The sequence below is a fragment of the Amia ocellicauda genome, chromosome 5 (genome assembly GCF_036373705.1).
Source record: "Amia ocellicauda isolate fAmiCal2 chromosome 5, fAmiCal2.hap1, whole genome shotgun sequence".
NCBI lineage: Eukaryota > Metazoa > Chordata > Actinopteri > Amiiformes > Amiidae > Amia > Amia ocellicauda.
The window spans coordinates 26,760,356-26,776,216 of NC_089854.1; the positions used below are offsets into that span (position 1 = coordinate 26,760,356).

At 45.1% G+C, this 15,861-nt stretch overlaps 1 protein-coding gene across 1 annotated transcript in view; it reads right to left on the reverse strand.

The window, feature by feature from the left end:
- Positions 1-15,807, reverse strand: part of fasn (fatty acid synthase) — a 32,821-nt gene extending 17,014 nt beyond the window's left edge. The window contains exons 1-17 of the mRNA XM_066704625.1: positions 15,650-15,807; positions 9,917-10,056; positions 8,752-8,904; positions 7,300-7,473; positions 6,752-6,952; positions 6,102-6,224; positions 4,736-4,851; positions 4,117-4,251; positions 3,356-3,821; positions 2,761-2,948; positions 2,347-2,536; positions 1,883-1,977; positions 1,514-1,648; positions 1,053-1,256; positions 692-807; positions 417-592; positions 71-262 (exon numbers count right to left, since the gene is read on the reverse strand). Coding sequence (XP_066560722.1) covers positions 71-262; positions 417-592; positions 692-807; positions 1,053-1,256; positions 1,514-1,648; positions 1,883-1,977; positions 2,347-2,536; positions 2,761-2,948; positions 3,356-3,821; positions 4,117-4,251; positions 4,736-4,851; positions 6,102-6,224; positions 6,752-6,952; positions 7,300-7,473; positions 8,752-8,904; positions 9,917-10,043 — 2,791 coding nt within the window. The 5' untranslated portion in view covers positions 10,044-10,056; positions 15,650-15,807. The remainder of the gene's footprint in view (positions 1-70; positions 263-416; positions 593-691; positions 808-1,052; positions 1,257-1,513; positions 1,649-1,882; positions 1,978-2,346; positions 2,537-2,760; positions 2,949-3,355; positions 3,822-4,116; positions 4,252-4,735; positions 4,852-6,101; positions 6,225-6,751; positions 6,953-7,299; positions 7,474-8,751; positions 8,905-9,916; positions 10,057-15,649) is intronic.
- Positions 15,808-15,861: the final 54 nt, after the last annotated feature.

A 15,861-nucleotide genomic window follows, 5' to 3' on the forward strand; every position in this document is an offset into this window, starting at 1 on the left:
GCCAGCATCAAAGTATGGGGCCCTTCTTCTCTCTCACTATGTTCGGTCAGGATTCTGGAGGTCCTCTCACCTGTCTTGGGCAGGATGGTGGCCCGGTGAATGGTGACGTCCTCAAAGACGACTGGAGTCTGCTCCATCACTGCGCCCAGGCTCCTCAGCAGGGTCCGCCAGGCCAGCACCAGATACCCAGTGGCTGGGTACAGCACACGCCCATCAATGCAGTGCCCAGTCATGTAGTAGTCCGGGGATTCAGGGTTCATGTCTAAGAAAGAGGAGAGTGGCACAGGTGGCATGAATGGACAGCTGTAAAAAAATCTCTGAGGGGAAGTTAATATGACTGAAGGATTAAGGGAGAGGGAGAGGCCAGCGAGGGCAGCATTGGCCTCATTAGTCTTCTCTCTCTCTCTGGTACTCACCGATGTTGTAGACTGTGGCCGAGGTGGAACCGCCAGAGCCAGAGGGGAAGTCTTCCACACTTGGGACATCCCAGGTTTGGGAGTGATCCCAGACAATGTGGGGGGAAATGAGGGGGGTCCCGGCAGGAACGGGGTACTCCACAGTGGGGTACAGCTTGTTACTGTCCACGTTGACCCTGAAGCAAACAGATACACACTCAGAGATGACCCTCAGAGTGTCAAGAGCTGGACACTACCATAAAGGAATAAATGGTGCGTCCCAGTCACACACCTACCCGTTCATGTAGACCTTGCCCATGTGGGACAGGAAGAACTCCAGGTTGTTGGGGTGGCCTCTCTTCATCAGAGGCATAATGGAGCAGGTGGGCTTCAGGCTGCGTTTCAGGATAGCCTGCAGGTGGAGCCAGAGAGAGCTGACAAAGGCAGACAGCAAGCACACTTCCTCTGGGCACCAAGGACACGACACCCTGGCGCACTCTTTATAAGCATCCAGCATTAAAGCAAGTGCTTAGTTCTGATGTAAACTTGTAGCTAGTGTAGATGCAACCTGTAACATGCCTCCTTTGAAATAAAGCCCTACCCAAATTAAGACATCCTTCCACATGCTGCATCGAGGAGTCAGGAGGAGGGGCTCACCTGCAGCAGGGCGTGAGGGGCAATCTCCACCACCACGGCATTGTCAGGCACCAGGTTCAGGCCCTCTTGGAACAGCACCGGGCTCACCAGGTTGTTGACGTGGTACTCAGCAGAGGAGTACTGCGCCAGGTGGCTGTCCCAGTCTTCCTGAGGGATGGAGGTACTGATCCAGCGGGGGGAGCGAGGCTTGGGCTCACGGATCACCTGGGGGGGAGGGGCTGGTTTAGCACAGCACCTGAGTCTAGGATCAGGCTTAACGTTTTTATAAGGCTCTGACACTTTCCCCATAGGGTGACCTCTGATGGCTTCAAAGAGTCAATAAGGACCACCTTCTAAAGCCCCTGGCCAGTAGGTGGCCCTGTGGTGAAGGGAGAAAACTCAACCCTAGTCCATCATAGGCTATCCCTGTAACCAATTTCAAGCTTGTTGCTTCCTGCCCTCCAGCCAATCCCAGCTCTCACCTTCTTGAGTGCAGCAAGCAGGGCAGGGGCGATGGCTGCCATGTAGTAGGAGTGGAAGGCCACCCCCGCGCTGCGCACCTCCTTGGCAAACACCCCGGACTCCTTCAGATGGGCCACGAACTGGCTCACAGCCTCCTGCTCAGACAAAGAGGTTCCATTACGGATAGCTCTTGACCACACTGAGGACACTTCTACCATTTTGGATTTATAGATAAATGTATTCCTGATGAAGATACACTCTGATGTATACAAGCCAGAAATTAATGAATTCCTTTTTTCTGCGATAAAGCAGTCTAGATGTACTACATATTTTAAGGGCAGGTTAAGGGTCAGTGTGATATTAAGAGTGACATACAGATGGGCGCTTACCTGTGGTCCAGAGATGGTGACTGTGTCCTCAGCATTGTGGCAGGCTGGCACCACCCCATGTGGGCACTGAGCCTTACACTCCTCCCATGTGAGTCCTGCAACACAGACACACATCAGACACACAGCACTGTCTCTCTTTCTCACACAAATTCCTCCAAAAATTGAGTGATCTTGAATATTGCCTTTAGTGAGTTCATTTTCACATCACAGTCTTGATTTATCTAACTACAGAGGTATAGGGTAGAGGATTTGTAGTTTCTCAATAACTCTGTTATGCTTTCATGTTTATTTTGTATAGAGCTCTGAGTGGATTTTGCACACTGGTGAATTGTTCTGACGGGCTGACATATTGACTCCTAATCAGGTTGTCAACAAGTTTGCTACACCTATCTCATAATATCTCACCCTTCTTCCAGAGACAGGGACAGGGACAATCAATGACAATTTAAGGGACAGAGCCTCACCGACAGCAGCCATGCCACCAGGGGGCAGGTTGGCCTCTTTGATGCTCTTCCCTCTCCAGTAGGCAGCCAAGATGGCCTCGCTGCGGCTGAGGGAGCCATCCGCGTACCCACACGCCAGCTCCCCCACCGAGTGACCCACAATGCCTTCTGGCTGCAGCCCTAGCTTCTGGAGCATGTCGATCTGAGCAATCTGGGGAGGGGCGGACACACAAGTTAGACAGTTAGACACTCGTAATTAGGAAAGGTTCACACAGTTTCTCTAACTCCATTCCACTAGCACTACACATTTTATTTATAAAAGACAAAAAAATTAGTGATTCATGAGTTAAATACAATACTAAATACAATGAGTAAATTCAAATTTTCATAACCACAACAACATCTAAGTCTACTTTGCCAACCCATCCCCCTGACCTGGATGGCTGCCAGCCCAACGAAGGCATGCACGGTGTCCTCAAAGGTGGTCTCATCGGCCTCCATGAGCAGCCGGGAGACACACAGCCCCGTGTCCTGTAGAGACACGTCTGAGCGCAGGATGGACTCCCTGAACTCCGGCAGCTGCATCAGACTGCGGCCCATCCCAGCCCACTGTGTACCCATACCTGCTCGCAACACACACACACACACAAGGACACACACATTGAACCATCAGCCACCATGTAAAGGACTCAGCTGCTACATTCCAGAAATGATACAATTCTCACATTTTCAGCTTTCTTTATAATCTTGAAAATCCTTTTCTTTTTTTTACTATTTGGTCATGAATGCATCACATTTCTTTCTGATATATGCTCACATAAAATGAATGCTTATTTTGTGTTGCAACCATCATAAGTCAAACTGGACACAGATGTACATAATACATATTTTATGATACAAAAAATGACATGAATTGCAGTGTGTAGCACATGACAAATGTATATATACATTCTGTGTATATTTGATGACATATTATGACACTGTATTTCAGCTCTCTGACAGTGATCTTTAGCCCAATCCATTTCCTTACCTGAGCAGACATACCACAGGGGCCTGGGTGTGGCCTGGGCTTGCTGGATCTCCACGATGTCAGCCTGGCTGCCAATCAGAGCATAGCCCCTGTAGGGCATGCTGGCCGTGGGCACCCCCGACACCTCATTGACCATGCTCAGGAAAGCGGGGTTGCTGCCATTGTCCTTGGCTGTCTGCAGGAGCGTGCTCACTGCCTCCTCTGTCCGTCCACAGGCCTGCACCAGCCGTGGCACTGCTGAGCTCTGGGGGGATGGGGGGATGGGGGGGCTCGTAGGGGGCTGCAAGATCACGTGCACGTTAGAGCCCCCGAAGCCGAAGGAGTTGATGCCCACAATGCCGCCCTTCGTGGGCAGCGGCTCGGAGACCACACGGACACGGCCGTCGGTGAGTGCGGGGATGTCGGGGTTGGGGTTGTTATAGTGGATGTTAGGGGCCCACATGCCATGCTCTAGGGAGAGGACGACCTGAGTACACAGAGACAGGGCACACTCGGGTTAGGAATATGGTAGATAATTTGCCAAGCATGGTTGTATAACAATATTTAGTTTTCCAGGTACAAATCTGGTCTACCAAACCTGGGACTACAGATACAAAACAATTAAAATAATAATTAGTGTACATCATTTTACATAGATATGATAAGAGAGAGATGTGAAAGTGTTTTTCTGTTTGTTTTTTTATTTGCAGAAGTACTCATGCCACTAACAATATATACAAAAATAATTTTAGACAACTTCTGACAAGCAGGCACCCTCTCACCTTGGCGAGAGCTGCCAGGCCTGAGGCGGGCTCGGGGTGGCCCATGTTGGATTTGGTGGACCCAATCAGCAGAGGCTCACGCTCTGATTGGCAGAAGACGCTGACGATCCCATTGACTTCCTGAGGGTCGCCCACCTGGAAGAGAGAAGGCAATGATGAGCAGCGCCAACAGCTAGGCCAGATGGTTCCGAGTAGAAAGTTTCTGTTTATTGTGTGTGTGACCAGTTCTGTGGCTGTGTGTGTCTTATATGTGCATGTGTTCATTACATGAATGTTTCTGTGTCTGGAACAGTATGGGGTAGCTGCTTCGGCTGACTGGTTACACCAAACTGCCCTGTAGTCGAGTGAGTGTGGTGTGTGTGCGATGCCCTGCGGTGAACATCATTACACCCTGTGTCCACAATGTTCCAGCTCACTGGGACCCTGTACTGGATAAAGTGGTTTTGAAAATAGATGGAGGACTCTCCCTGTAGGCTGTTCTTGTTGCATATGTCATCAGAGTCCTTTCAGAATGTACACCAGCTCTGTGTGTGTGTGTGTGTATGTGTATGAGAGAGAGAGAGAGAGAGAGAGAGAGAGAGAGAGAGAGGGAGAAGAGCTCTTGACCACCGTATCTCACCTTGGTGCCAGTGCCGTGTGCCTCTACATATTCCACGAGGTCGGGGGCAATGTGTGCCTCCTGGTAGAGTGAGCGCACCAGCCGCTGCTGCATCTCTCCCGAGGGGAACGTCACTCCTGGCAGGAGAAACAAACAAGAGCCCCCTTTGTGAACCTCCAGTCGCCACTGCCATGCAGACTGTCTCTCAGAGATATACACAAAGGGTTTAACTCCCATGCAATGCAAATGAAGCTCGCCATTCCGGGACCAAATCTTTCCCGCAATTGGTGCCACTGTATGAACTCTGTCACTTCCGAGAGACTGGCACCAAAAGGTCCCACGAACATCAAAAAGCCCCTAAGTGTCTTCCCACAAATCTGACCCCAGGAAGTGTGTATACACTCTGCTGCTATGTAACGAGTTTCGATTTCTGCATGATAGGCAAAATATTCTGTACATACTGTAAAATTATGGCTTCCATACTTCCCCATTTTTTTTTTATAACTTTAAACTGGGTAAATATTTAACTTTCAGACATGTATATATGCAGAGCTCCAGGTGTGACAAATGTCTGGAGATAATTAAAAGCCTATTTGGAGATGAGAGGACAGTTTAGTGCGGTGACTGAAAGCACAGCCTGGGGGCTCAGAAAAGGTCAGCTAATGAGATGTCAGCCTGCTTTCTCTAAGCCTTGTGACAAACTGCAGGTAATTAAGATCAAGAACATGAAGTTTAACGATGCTTGGAACTGTGCCATTGTAGTGTTGTATGACAACCAGATAGAGCTCTATGATAAATGGTATTACAGTAAGGGCTACGGTGAAATATTAACCAGGAACATGGAGAGACAGTGTCATTGAAATAGAGATGGGGAAAAAACAACTGTAAGTGCTCTTCTAAATGATCATATATTATATCAAAATAGCTTTGCACTTTCATGGCTGCTACTGTGTCTCATTGCAGTGCATACAAGAATATAGTAAAGATATGTACGGGGCTGTACGTATTTGCAGATGTCAGTGCTAAACAAACCGCACTGTTGAGGAAATGGGTGCGTGATAGTGTGTCCTTACACTCTCTTCAGCTTCCTAATCCTTCAATGGTATCTCAGAGCACAGCCCTGGAGGACCTGTGGAACTTCAGTCACATTCCCATGAACACATGGCTCTCTGTAGGCCAACAGTGTTGATAAAAATAGCCAGGGACCAGGCGAAGTGTGACAAGGGTAACTGGAGGAAAGGTTCTTTGGAAACCTCCACTCTACCTAATCACACTCTGCTAATGCTTCCCCCCAGCCCGAGTGTAATTTCCACTATGGTTGTTTTTCCCCACCAGGGACAAGTCAGCTGATCTGGGCTTAGAGCGAGAGGGTTTTCCAGTACCGTACCTTGCTCTTTGTAGCCGTCTGTGTTGTTGCCGGCGTTGAGGACCGTGGCGTACACTCGCCTGGCCATGGATCTCTTGGTCAGCAGGATGGCCACAGCGGCCTCTGAGCGACAATAGCCATCGCCTGAGGAACACAGAGCACAACATCACTAACCTGTCACGGCAGCACTGGCCTCCTGCAACCGAGAAACTTGTCACACAGTGTATTTGAAGTATTGGGCCTCGTAAACCTCTCTTAAATCTGAAACGTTTCTTCACTGTGCAATATTCATAGTTTATTCCTCAATTCTTGACTTAGTCCCTCAATTTGGCAATGTTTAATCACTTAAGTACTTTAAAGGATTCTTAAGAAATAAGTCAAGTGTAAAGAGGTCTTCAGACTTGGGTCGGGACACAGATGTGATGAATCATTATCTTGTATGGATACTAATGTGTACAAGAGTGGCCCTGCTCATACAGTTATGATATTCACAGAAGCATTTCACACAGTGGGACAGAATGAAGGTCCATTTGCCTTAGACCAGTCATCAAATTAAGCCCACACTGAAGCCCTTAATTGTCTATCCCTCCACATTTCAAATAGATGAACAAGACTGAAATATATACAGGACCGAAGAGCAGTCCAAGCTGGTCAGTGCCACTGTGCTGTACCTGAGGCATCGAAGGACTTGCAGCTGCCCCCGGGACTGAGCATGCCCAGTTTCATGAACTGAACTGAAGTGTTTGGTTTGAGTAGCAGGTTGACTCCTCCCACCAGGGCGGAGTCGCAGTGGCCGTGGCGAATGGCATGGAAGGCGTTCTCCAGGGCGAGGAGGCTGGAGGAGCAGGCCGTGTCGATGGCAGTGCTGGGGCCTGCAGACACAGACACATACACAGACACTGAGCAATTCAGCACACACACGACACTGTCTACACTTTGCCCGGCTGCTTCCTGAGCTTGGGATCATTCTAATTAATGGTTCTAGAGACATTGCAACACTGTAGTTAAGTACAACATAGATATATATTTAAACCCGCAAATGGATGTATGGTGCTGTATCCTGCCTTTTGTGAGTTACATTGCTCTACATAAGGCGTCTTTAGTGCCCAATAATGTTTTCCATTTTCTGGCAGGTCTGTGATGCAGTTGTGCCTTTGAATGTATGGCATAGGAACTGAAGAACACCGGAAATGTGGTCTTGCCCCTCTCTCAGCTCTACCTTTGAAGTCGAAGAAGTAGGAGAGGCGGTTGGCAAACATGGCGCGCTGGCAGCCGGTCATGCTGTAGCCCAGCAGCTCCTCAGGGTCCCGGCTAAAGGCCTCTGCCGCCTCTGAACCACTGACGCCAATGTACACCCCTGTGTTAGAGCCACGTATGGACACCGGGTTTATACCTGAAAGCAAGAGGGGGAGAGAGAGACACACTACCATCAGGACACATCGTCACCCTGTGAATCGCTTACTATGCTTACAGTATCTGTGTGTAGTAAAACAAAACTACAGTTATCTCGCATCGAAGTAATGCACCCTTTTACTGACATCATTTATTTACATGTTTAACATATCTTCTTTAAACTCTGCAAATGAGATTTCGCCAGAAAAAAGCAATCTCAACAATTGACAGATCGGTTCAGACGGGATGGGTTTGTAAGGAAAATGGAGATATATTTTCTACACAGATTTTATGTATTACATGATGGTGAGGCATATAAGTGAGGAATAAGAAAATCTCTGAAAGCCTTGTTCATTTATGTTTTATGCTAGTACTAGCAGAAATGTCACAACAATAGAGTGTAAATGTCTGTGGCCTGATGACTGGACACTGGTTGGTCTAGTTTGGAAAGGTGATTTACAGGAAGAACTGAAATGGTGAATAGGGTGTACCCAAGATAATATTGTCATGTTAATCAGCCTCATAATGGACAGGGTATTAGAATGAAAGCACATGATCATTTGAGATGCAGACTCGCCCCAGTAAATCTGTTGTGTCCCCATATACAACTAGAGAAACATGTTAGTCTTGAAGACCTCCCTATCCTCTCTGACACTCCATTGTGGAGATGGTAAGCTCATCTGTTCTCACAGTAAGTTCAGGTTATTTAAAGATACTGTAATTGCTGTTGGCTCCTGTATATAATGCAATTGTCACTATACATGTCATATATGTATCCTGGAATCAAAAAATGTTAAGTACTGTTATGTTTATCTGTGATTATTTTGAAATGTAATGAGCTAACAGAAGACAAACACATTTTCCCTACAGGTTAAGGAGTTGTATTATAAATACACCAGGTGGGTCTTCTCATAAAAATAAATTGGGTTGACAAATACAGTGCCATCACAATAGTTTTGAAATAATGTCCCACATAAACAGTCCTGAAGCTCCCTCACAGCTCAGCTAACAGGCTGTTGTTATTTTTGCATATTGGGAGCACGTTCCCTGTTTTCCATGGTTTTGACCAGGCACTATACTGCAGGCTTATTGGTCAACTGCAGTATCGAATGACCAAAACCAATCAACAGGCTTTTTTAAAACAAGTTTTACAGCTTGGAAACCTAGAGATCAAAAGGTTCACATTTAGATTGAAAACAATATATGGAGCTGTGCATAGAGCAACTCCCACAGGGAGCGAGCAGGGCTGTGTGACACCCACAGTCAGATTCTCACTCACCTCCATCGACTATGGCTTCATATGAGATCTCAAGCATCAGGCGCAGCTGGGGGTCCATGGTGTGGGCCTGCTTGGGATGGACTCCGAAAAATGAGGCATCAAATTTATTGATCTCCTTCAGCTTCCCGTTCCTCCGCGGCAGACCGTACAGTCCTGGGGGAGATGAAAGGGACCCTTTGTTAGGGAGATGCTAACTATAGAGCTATAGAAGGAGGGTCCATTCTGTGGAGGGTTTCTTTAGAGCTGCAAGTTTATAGCTGCACTCTGAAGAACAGTAGGCCAGTCAAAAGTCAGGTGTTTTGGGGCAACTAGACAACCTGCCCTGTTTAGAAAGGAGTTTTTAACAACCAGATCCTTCATTAAAGACTCTCCTCGGTCTGTCTGGATAAGGATCAGATGAAAACAAATTCTGCAGTGGACAGATTGAAACTGCCGTACAGTGAATAGCACGACAGGCTGCTAAATGGGGAGGTCAAATGTACTTCTGAGGTACTAGAGATGCTTATCACAACAAAGACTGGTGTGGAATGACTCCAAAGCCCGCACTTCAACTTCTTTTTCAGACTGCTACTATGAACCATTGTGTGGAGTTTCTGGATCATTTAAATAGTTCATCCACGTTCCCTGCTGCAATTTAAGAGTCTACCAGGATATCCCTCAGCATAGAAATCCAGTCCAGTGAGCAGAAAGACATCACTGTCTTCCAGGGTTTTAGCACCTCGAACGTGAGAGTAATACTTAAAAGCTGCTTTGTGTGGAAACAAATTAAGTTTCTATTCAGATAGGAGAGCCGAGCATGGACTCGCTGCACAGAATATATCTCAGAGGCAGGGGACAGAACCCCCTAATAACAGCTACAATAAAGCAACCTTTCTGGACTCACAGAGATGCCATGTACACTGGTTGTTGTTTTAGTTACAGTATACAAAGACATAACCAAAGGAAATCTTCCAATTATTACATTGTCTGTGTATTCTTCACAAAGTGTTCAAAGAAGATAGTGGGGGAAAAAAACATGCACATAATGTAAATAAATAATTAAACTTAATATAATCAATAATCTTTTCAAACATCCTACTTATACAGCAGATCTCCAAACAGTAAAGCCCTTTCGACATTATGGGGAAGGGATTGACGAATCAGTCTGAAGCCCAGTAAATTTCACCTGGTTTCCACCTCCTGTCATCTTCTGTCACCATATCCACCCCATTGAAGAGGTTGTCCCAGAACTCCTGCAGGTTGTTTGACTCAGGCAGTCTCCCCGAGATCCCCGCTATCACAATGTCCTCCATCGTTCGAGCGTCTCTGTCAAGAGGAGGAAGGGAAGCAGGGTTAGACAGGGATGCAGGAATGCATCAGACACTTGAAGGACTGTCCATTGACTATTATACAACAGCAGAGGGGATATAATATAGGCTAGTTCTACCTACATTGTATCAAATTGTACATCGCATTTCAGTATTCTAAGTGAGAGACAGGGGTTTATACATGAGGTTTACTGGAAAAAGCAACACAACATGGGTCATCTAGCTCTAAAAGTGCTGTTTATGTTAGAGCATTTCTCAATTTTTATTCTCTCAGGTTAAAGCTCAAATTCAGTAGCAGGACTCTGCATTTTGATCTGACCAGTCAATGTGCCATCAGGCCAATGATAGCAGAACAAAGGCACTTTATTTATGTCAAACTGTTATTAATCATGAAGACAAAGGCATATCAATATTTTCAATAGTTCCACATAAACCAAAACCAAAAACAGCACCAAGTCATTTATGTACTAGGCCTATATGGTTTATTGTAATCAACAGTATTTAGATTGAAAGACTTCAAATCTACAGAATATATTGCATATGTCACAAGTCTTTTTGTTAGTCAAAATCACTTCAGGCACAATGTTGGTTTGAGATTTCACTTATTCAATTGGGGGGGGGGTTATACTTTATTAATCCGATTTGTGTGGTTCCTTCAAAACTCTGGATTAGGCTGAGCAGAGGCTGCGTGAGGGGCTGGGAGAACCATGGACAGGGACTGCGTTTTCACCTATCATAGATTTGCGTTTCAGCCTGCCAGACAGCTTGAGTGAACAATAAGAGCTCAGAGACTCTGGGATTCAACTGCCAACCGCCCTGAGCACAAGACTCCTCCTGTTCTGTCCTTCTTCCGGTCTGCAGCGCAGAAAGGACCCCCAAATAACTGAGGCTGTATTTCTAAAGTGCTGAGCTTCAACAGAGCAACTCAGGAGTGAACAACACTTCATTTCCCACACCAAGGCCATTAGCAACGCCGGTCTTTTAGGAACGCATGGCTAACTTTCTGGATGGCCCTGTTTGCAGCACAGCCTAGATGATTGCGTCATTCTTTGACCTCCCTGTCTGTCTGCCAGTCCGTTAGGTCAGTGTTTGTCAAGTGATTAACATGGGTTCCCTGCATGCTCGCTGCTTGATCTGCACTCTAATCAGCATTAGTGTACAGCCATAGTAGGTTCATCATGCTCACAAACTACGTGTCCCATCGGGCAGACCGTGCATGAGCGAACTGAAAGGGAGCCGGCTCAAAATTCACAATCACTTTCTATTTTTCTCTCCCCACAGAGAACAACGTGTGACAAAGTCAGTTTCACTATCTAGTTAGTTAGTTAGCTAGCTAGTTAATCCAAGCAATATATAGATATATCATTTTACAATCCCACAGAGTAAACTGGTGACCAAAAAGGGCTTCTTACACAACTCTGAGAGTGCAATCACCACCTGGCTGTTATTAAAAAAATGCAAACATGCCCAACCAGCGTGGCCGCCTTGAACAGTTTCTATGCTTTGGCTCACGTGTCCACACCTGCAGCAACCAGAGCAGAGTCTCATTTCGTGGGAGGGTTAGCAGTGCCACTGACAACCCTCAGAGATGAGTCACTATCCTGCCTTATGTTTCTGTAGCAACCAGGCAGTGAGCGGGAGGGCAGGGTAGCACCAGGCAGGTAGTCACATGCACAGGCCCACGTGCAGGACCAGATGGCGTGGGGGCAGACTGGAAGCCAATGCAACCAAACCGCATGGGCTTGGTTCAATACTAAAATGACATCAGCTCCAATGCCCCATACCAACTGTACTACCAGTGTCGTCACACCTTGGCCACCTACTATTGGTGAAAGAAAAGGCTAAACATTTGGCACATAAAGTTTATAAAGATATCTATCCATCGCTACATGCCTTTCAAACTAGTTGCCACACAGAATCCTTTTAAGTCCCTTCATCCACTTCATTGTTTGGGAAGAATTTGAACAGGGAAGTGTAAAAATATCAACCATATCGTTGATATATAGTGCCACAGGAACACAAAAGCAGACCATGGGAAGGAGGGGAAATGAATGCAGAATCAACTGTATTACATTTGTTTGCATGTGCCTGCCTCACTTTTACACACTTCAAACATGGTTGCCCTGAATTGTTGATATGTTTGGACTAAAAACTGCAACAAGTGCAGGGCGAGATTTACAAAGCATCTGAACAGATTTCAAGACAGTGGATTTAATCTACCTGACTGCCAGTCCTCCAGCCTCCTTCATCTACAAAAAAACATCTTTAAGCGATTTCAGAAAGCACAAAGCAGACAACACTAACACGCTTCGGCCTGGAATATTATCTTTAAAGATGACAGAGCACTTACAATGCCAGGAATCCTATATGGCAAACTAGCAACCTGTTCTGAAGATCCTGTTGCATTTGTCTGACATTTAACCCTACTCCCGGATTTCCAGTAGGCTGGGCACTCCATTAAGGACACACGACATGTCTCTGCAATACTGCTTGACTGAGGAGTCAGATCTATAGTGTATTGTGCCCTGCAAAACTGATTAAATTATATATATATATATATATATTTTAAAGAACGTGTTTAATTTGTCGACAGAGGTCATATGGACACTAGACCCAGGGCAGGGCAAATTCCACACAGCTCCTCCAAAACAACTCCCTCTAACATGCTCCCCACTGAGTTCTCATTTGTTTGCCTCTCTCTCTGTTTGCAACCCCCCCCCAAATACATAAAATAAAAAGCAACTGAAGGAAAAGCAAATGACAGAATAATTTTATTTTTACAACAGGGGAGGTGTCCCATTTCCTACAGTGAGGTGTACGGGACTGTCATCTGCCTGTATATGTACTTAAAATTGGGAGTAGAAGTGTGTGAGACCACAATTCCTTTAGAAACTTATAAATAAAAGTGCAGTTCTGCCTTATGATAATAGGCTGATAACTAAATGCACCAAGAAGTATTAATACACAGATACAGAGAAACACGAGAGGACAAAAGTGTTAAGCGTCTTGTTTTATTCCCAGTGGTGAAATAAGACTTTCATGTCCACGTCTTTAGGGATCTGACACGTGAGCTTAAATGAAAGTGAAGAAGAGGTATCTAATCCACATCGAAGCTGATGACAGCACATGGGCTGGGTGAAATAGACTGGTTCAAGTTGTTATACAGGGAGGACATAATGAATATCTTCAGCAATGTCTACCATAACTATAAGGAAAAGGCTCAGAAACAGGTCAGACCACCTTTAACGGACATGAAAAACCTTACTGCAGCACAGACCATGTCAGACAACAAAAATTGTTCTCTGATCTTAGTAACCATTATGGACAGAAACAAAATAAATATCAAATTAATCCACTGCAAAAGCTTTTTTACTTGTATTTAAAATGAAAAATATAATATATTTGCATGTATTTATTTTTGGTTAGTTGGCTAAAGGGTAATGGCTTTATTAATGTATTCATATGTTAGCATTCTCTTAAGTTACAAGGATGGCACTGTGGAAGTGATTAATTTGAGACTGTGGGGAATGACGCAGATTGTCATAAACTGTGAAACTCAGGTAAACAGAATTATCAGTGCCCAAACTGCACACATTGGCAAGTATATAACACAAAAACGGTTTGTCCTGTCAGGGACTGTACCCCATATTGTCATAGTATAACAGCGTGGACATTTTATTTTTAATTCAAATTCTTATGTTCATTGCTGTCTTACCACCTCTGTTAATGAACTGGGAAAGACACCAATAAATAGCAATTTCTCTATGACCTATTACACATACAGATGTTAAGCAGAACTTGCTTAGCAGCCACATGAAGACGAGTCCACTTTTACTATGGAAACAGCCTCTCTTACATATCAACCAGCATCTTTCCACATAACATAGTCATAGTCTTACATAGAATGATTACTAACAAACTAACTAAAATTCATTTCTTGTAATGAATGAGTAGTAAAACAAGTCTCAAACAGACAATATTTATGGTCAGTAGCACAGGTTAATGCCCTGTAATCTGGTTCTGTGTGTAAGTGAGGGCCTTGAATTATTCAAAATTAACATTTACTTTTCAAATCCAGGAAGAAACATGCCCTGAAATAATATTTGGCCATAACAGACTCAATCTATCGTATCTGGAGTAAACTGCATTGGGTTCGGGTCTGAAAAATGCTATACTGTAGGGTCCTTGTAAAGCTAGTATTAACTGCAGTATGGGCAACACCACTTAATGACGTACTGCGTTTACAGTATGTATCTATTTCTTTTCAGTTGCATACAAAATCGGTTCATTTGGGAATACAGATAGTAAATCTTTCACAAACAGATAAGTGCTGTACAGTAGAGCTGCGCACAGAAACCACACCTGCTGCTGATGCTGGGAGAGTCACACTGACTCCATTTTGTCAGCTCCATTCATCCGATAGCCGGTGCCTGTTTTGTTTTGTAGGTCCCAAAAAAAAGACAAATCAAAACAAAACAAACAAACAAACAAAAAATGATATGTCTCCTAAAAAATGGACGTCCTTGAGGAATGGAAAATAATACACGCGAGGGGCACTAGCGCAACGCATCGCTGCTGACTGCGTCCGCAGGACTGCACAAAAGCAGCACTTTATCGTGCCTCTGCTGAATGGTGGCTTCATCAGCCATTTTATCAATTATGGGACAAAACAAACTTATTTCTTAAAGATTTGATTTATTTGGCCGTTGATGTTATTTATTCAAATGTGATCATAATTCATTGTTGTGTGGTCTCTAAATGGCGTTTGTTAGTTTTCGTTGTTTTTTTATTTATTATTATTGTTCTAGCTCAAACAGCTCGTATCCTCTGGTAATATTAGATGCAAGGTTTCAAATACAGATATGTTTGAGCACTAACAGTAAAAGCCTGCATGTGGCGTTTCTGTGTCGCCTGGTGTCCGAGGCTCACACACGGATGCTACAGGGATGCTGCACCGACTCGGCCTCCTCCTGCGCCGCACTGACTGCGCACATTTCTGCCCCTCGACATTTTCATATAAAACGCTCTTCACCAAAGCACCATCCCAGCATCGTGTTCATTTTTATATGCGCTTCACTTGCTGACTAAAAGTGACGTTTCCTTCCTGACCGGATACTGAAGGACTGTGAATTGTATTCGAAGATGTTCGCAGCTCTCTAGTGACGCGCTGCTCGGTCTAAATGTGTTAAAAACGTCGTGTTCATTACCTACTCTCGACCCCCACTATTATTCACATCATAATGATTAGATGCATTTCTACCGGTGACAGCTACCCGCAGAGCAATGCATTGCATTTCTGTACATTGTATCGTGACAGAAGTACGCATGCATCCATTTTAAATTCTGTCTTACGCCCCTTTGCGATACCATTATCAGTCCCTTCCTAGATCTAATCACTTTCATTACACGTCATACACCATGTTTCCCCTTCTTCTTCTTCTTCTTCTTCTTCTTCTGGTGGCTTCTAACCTATCCATACAAAAAGAATAAAATACACCTACTAATTAAGAAGTAGTTAATGATCTGCTTCAGTGGCACCGTGCTAGTCTTTCCTGATATGAATGAATGGAGAATAAAAATAAAGCCCATACCTGGAATTAGGAAGCGGCCCGGTGTGTTCAGCACTCACACGATGCTCTGACTGGGTTAGCGCTGCGTCCGCTGTGTATTCCGCGCTGCTGGTCCCGTGTTGCTGCCGGCGCCGGCTCGTACAGTCCTCTCTCTCTCTCTTTCTCTCTCTCTCCCTCCCTCTCTCCTCTGTGAGTCTCTTCTCTACTTCATTTAAATGTCTGACAGGCTCCGT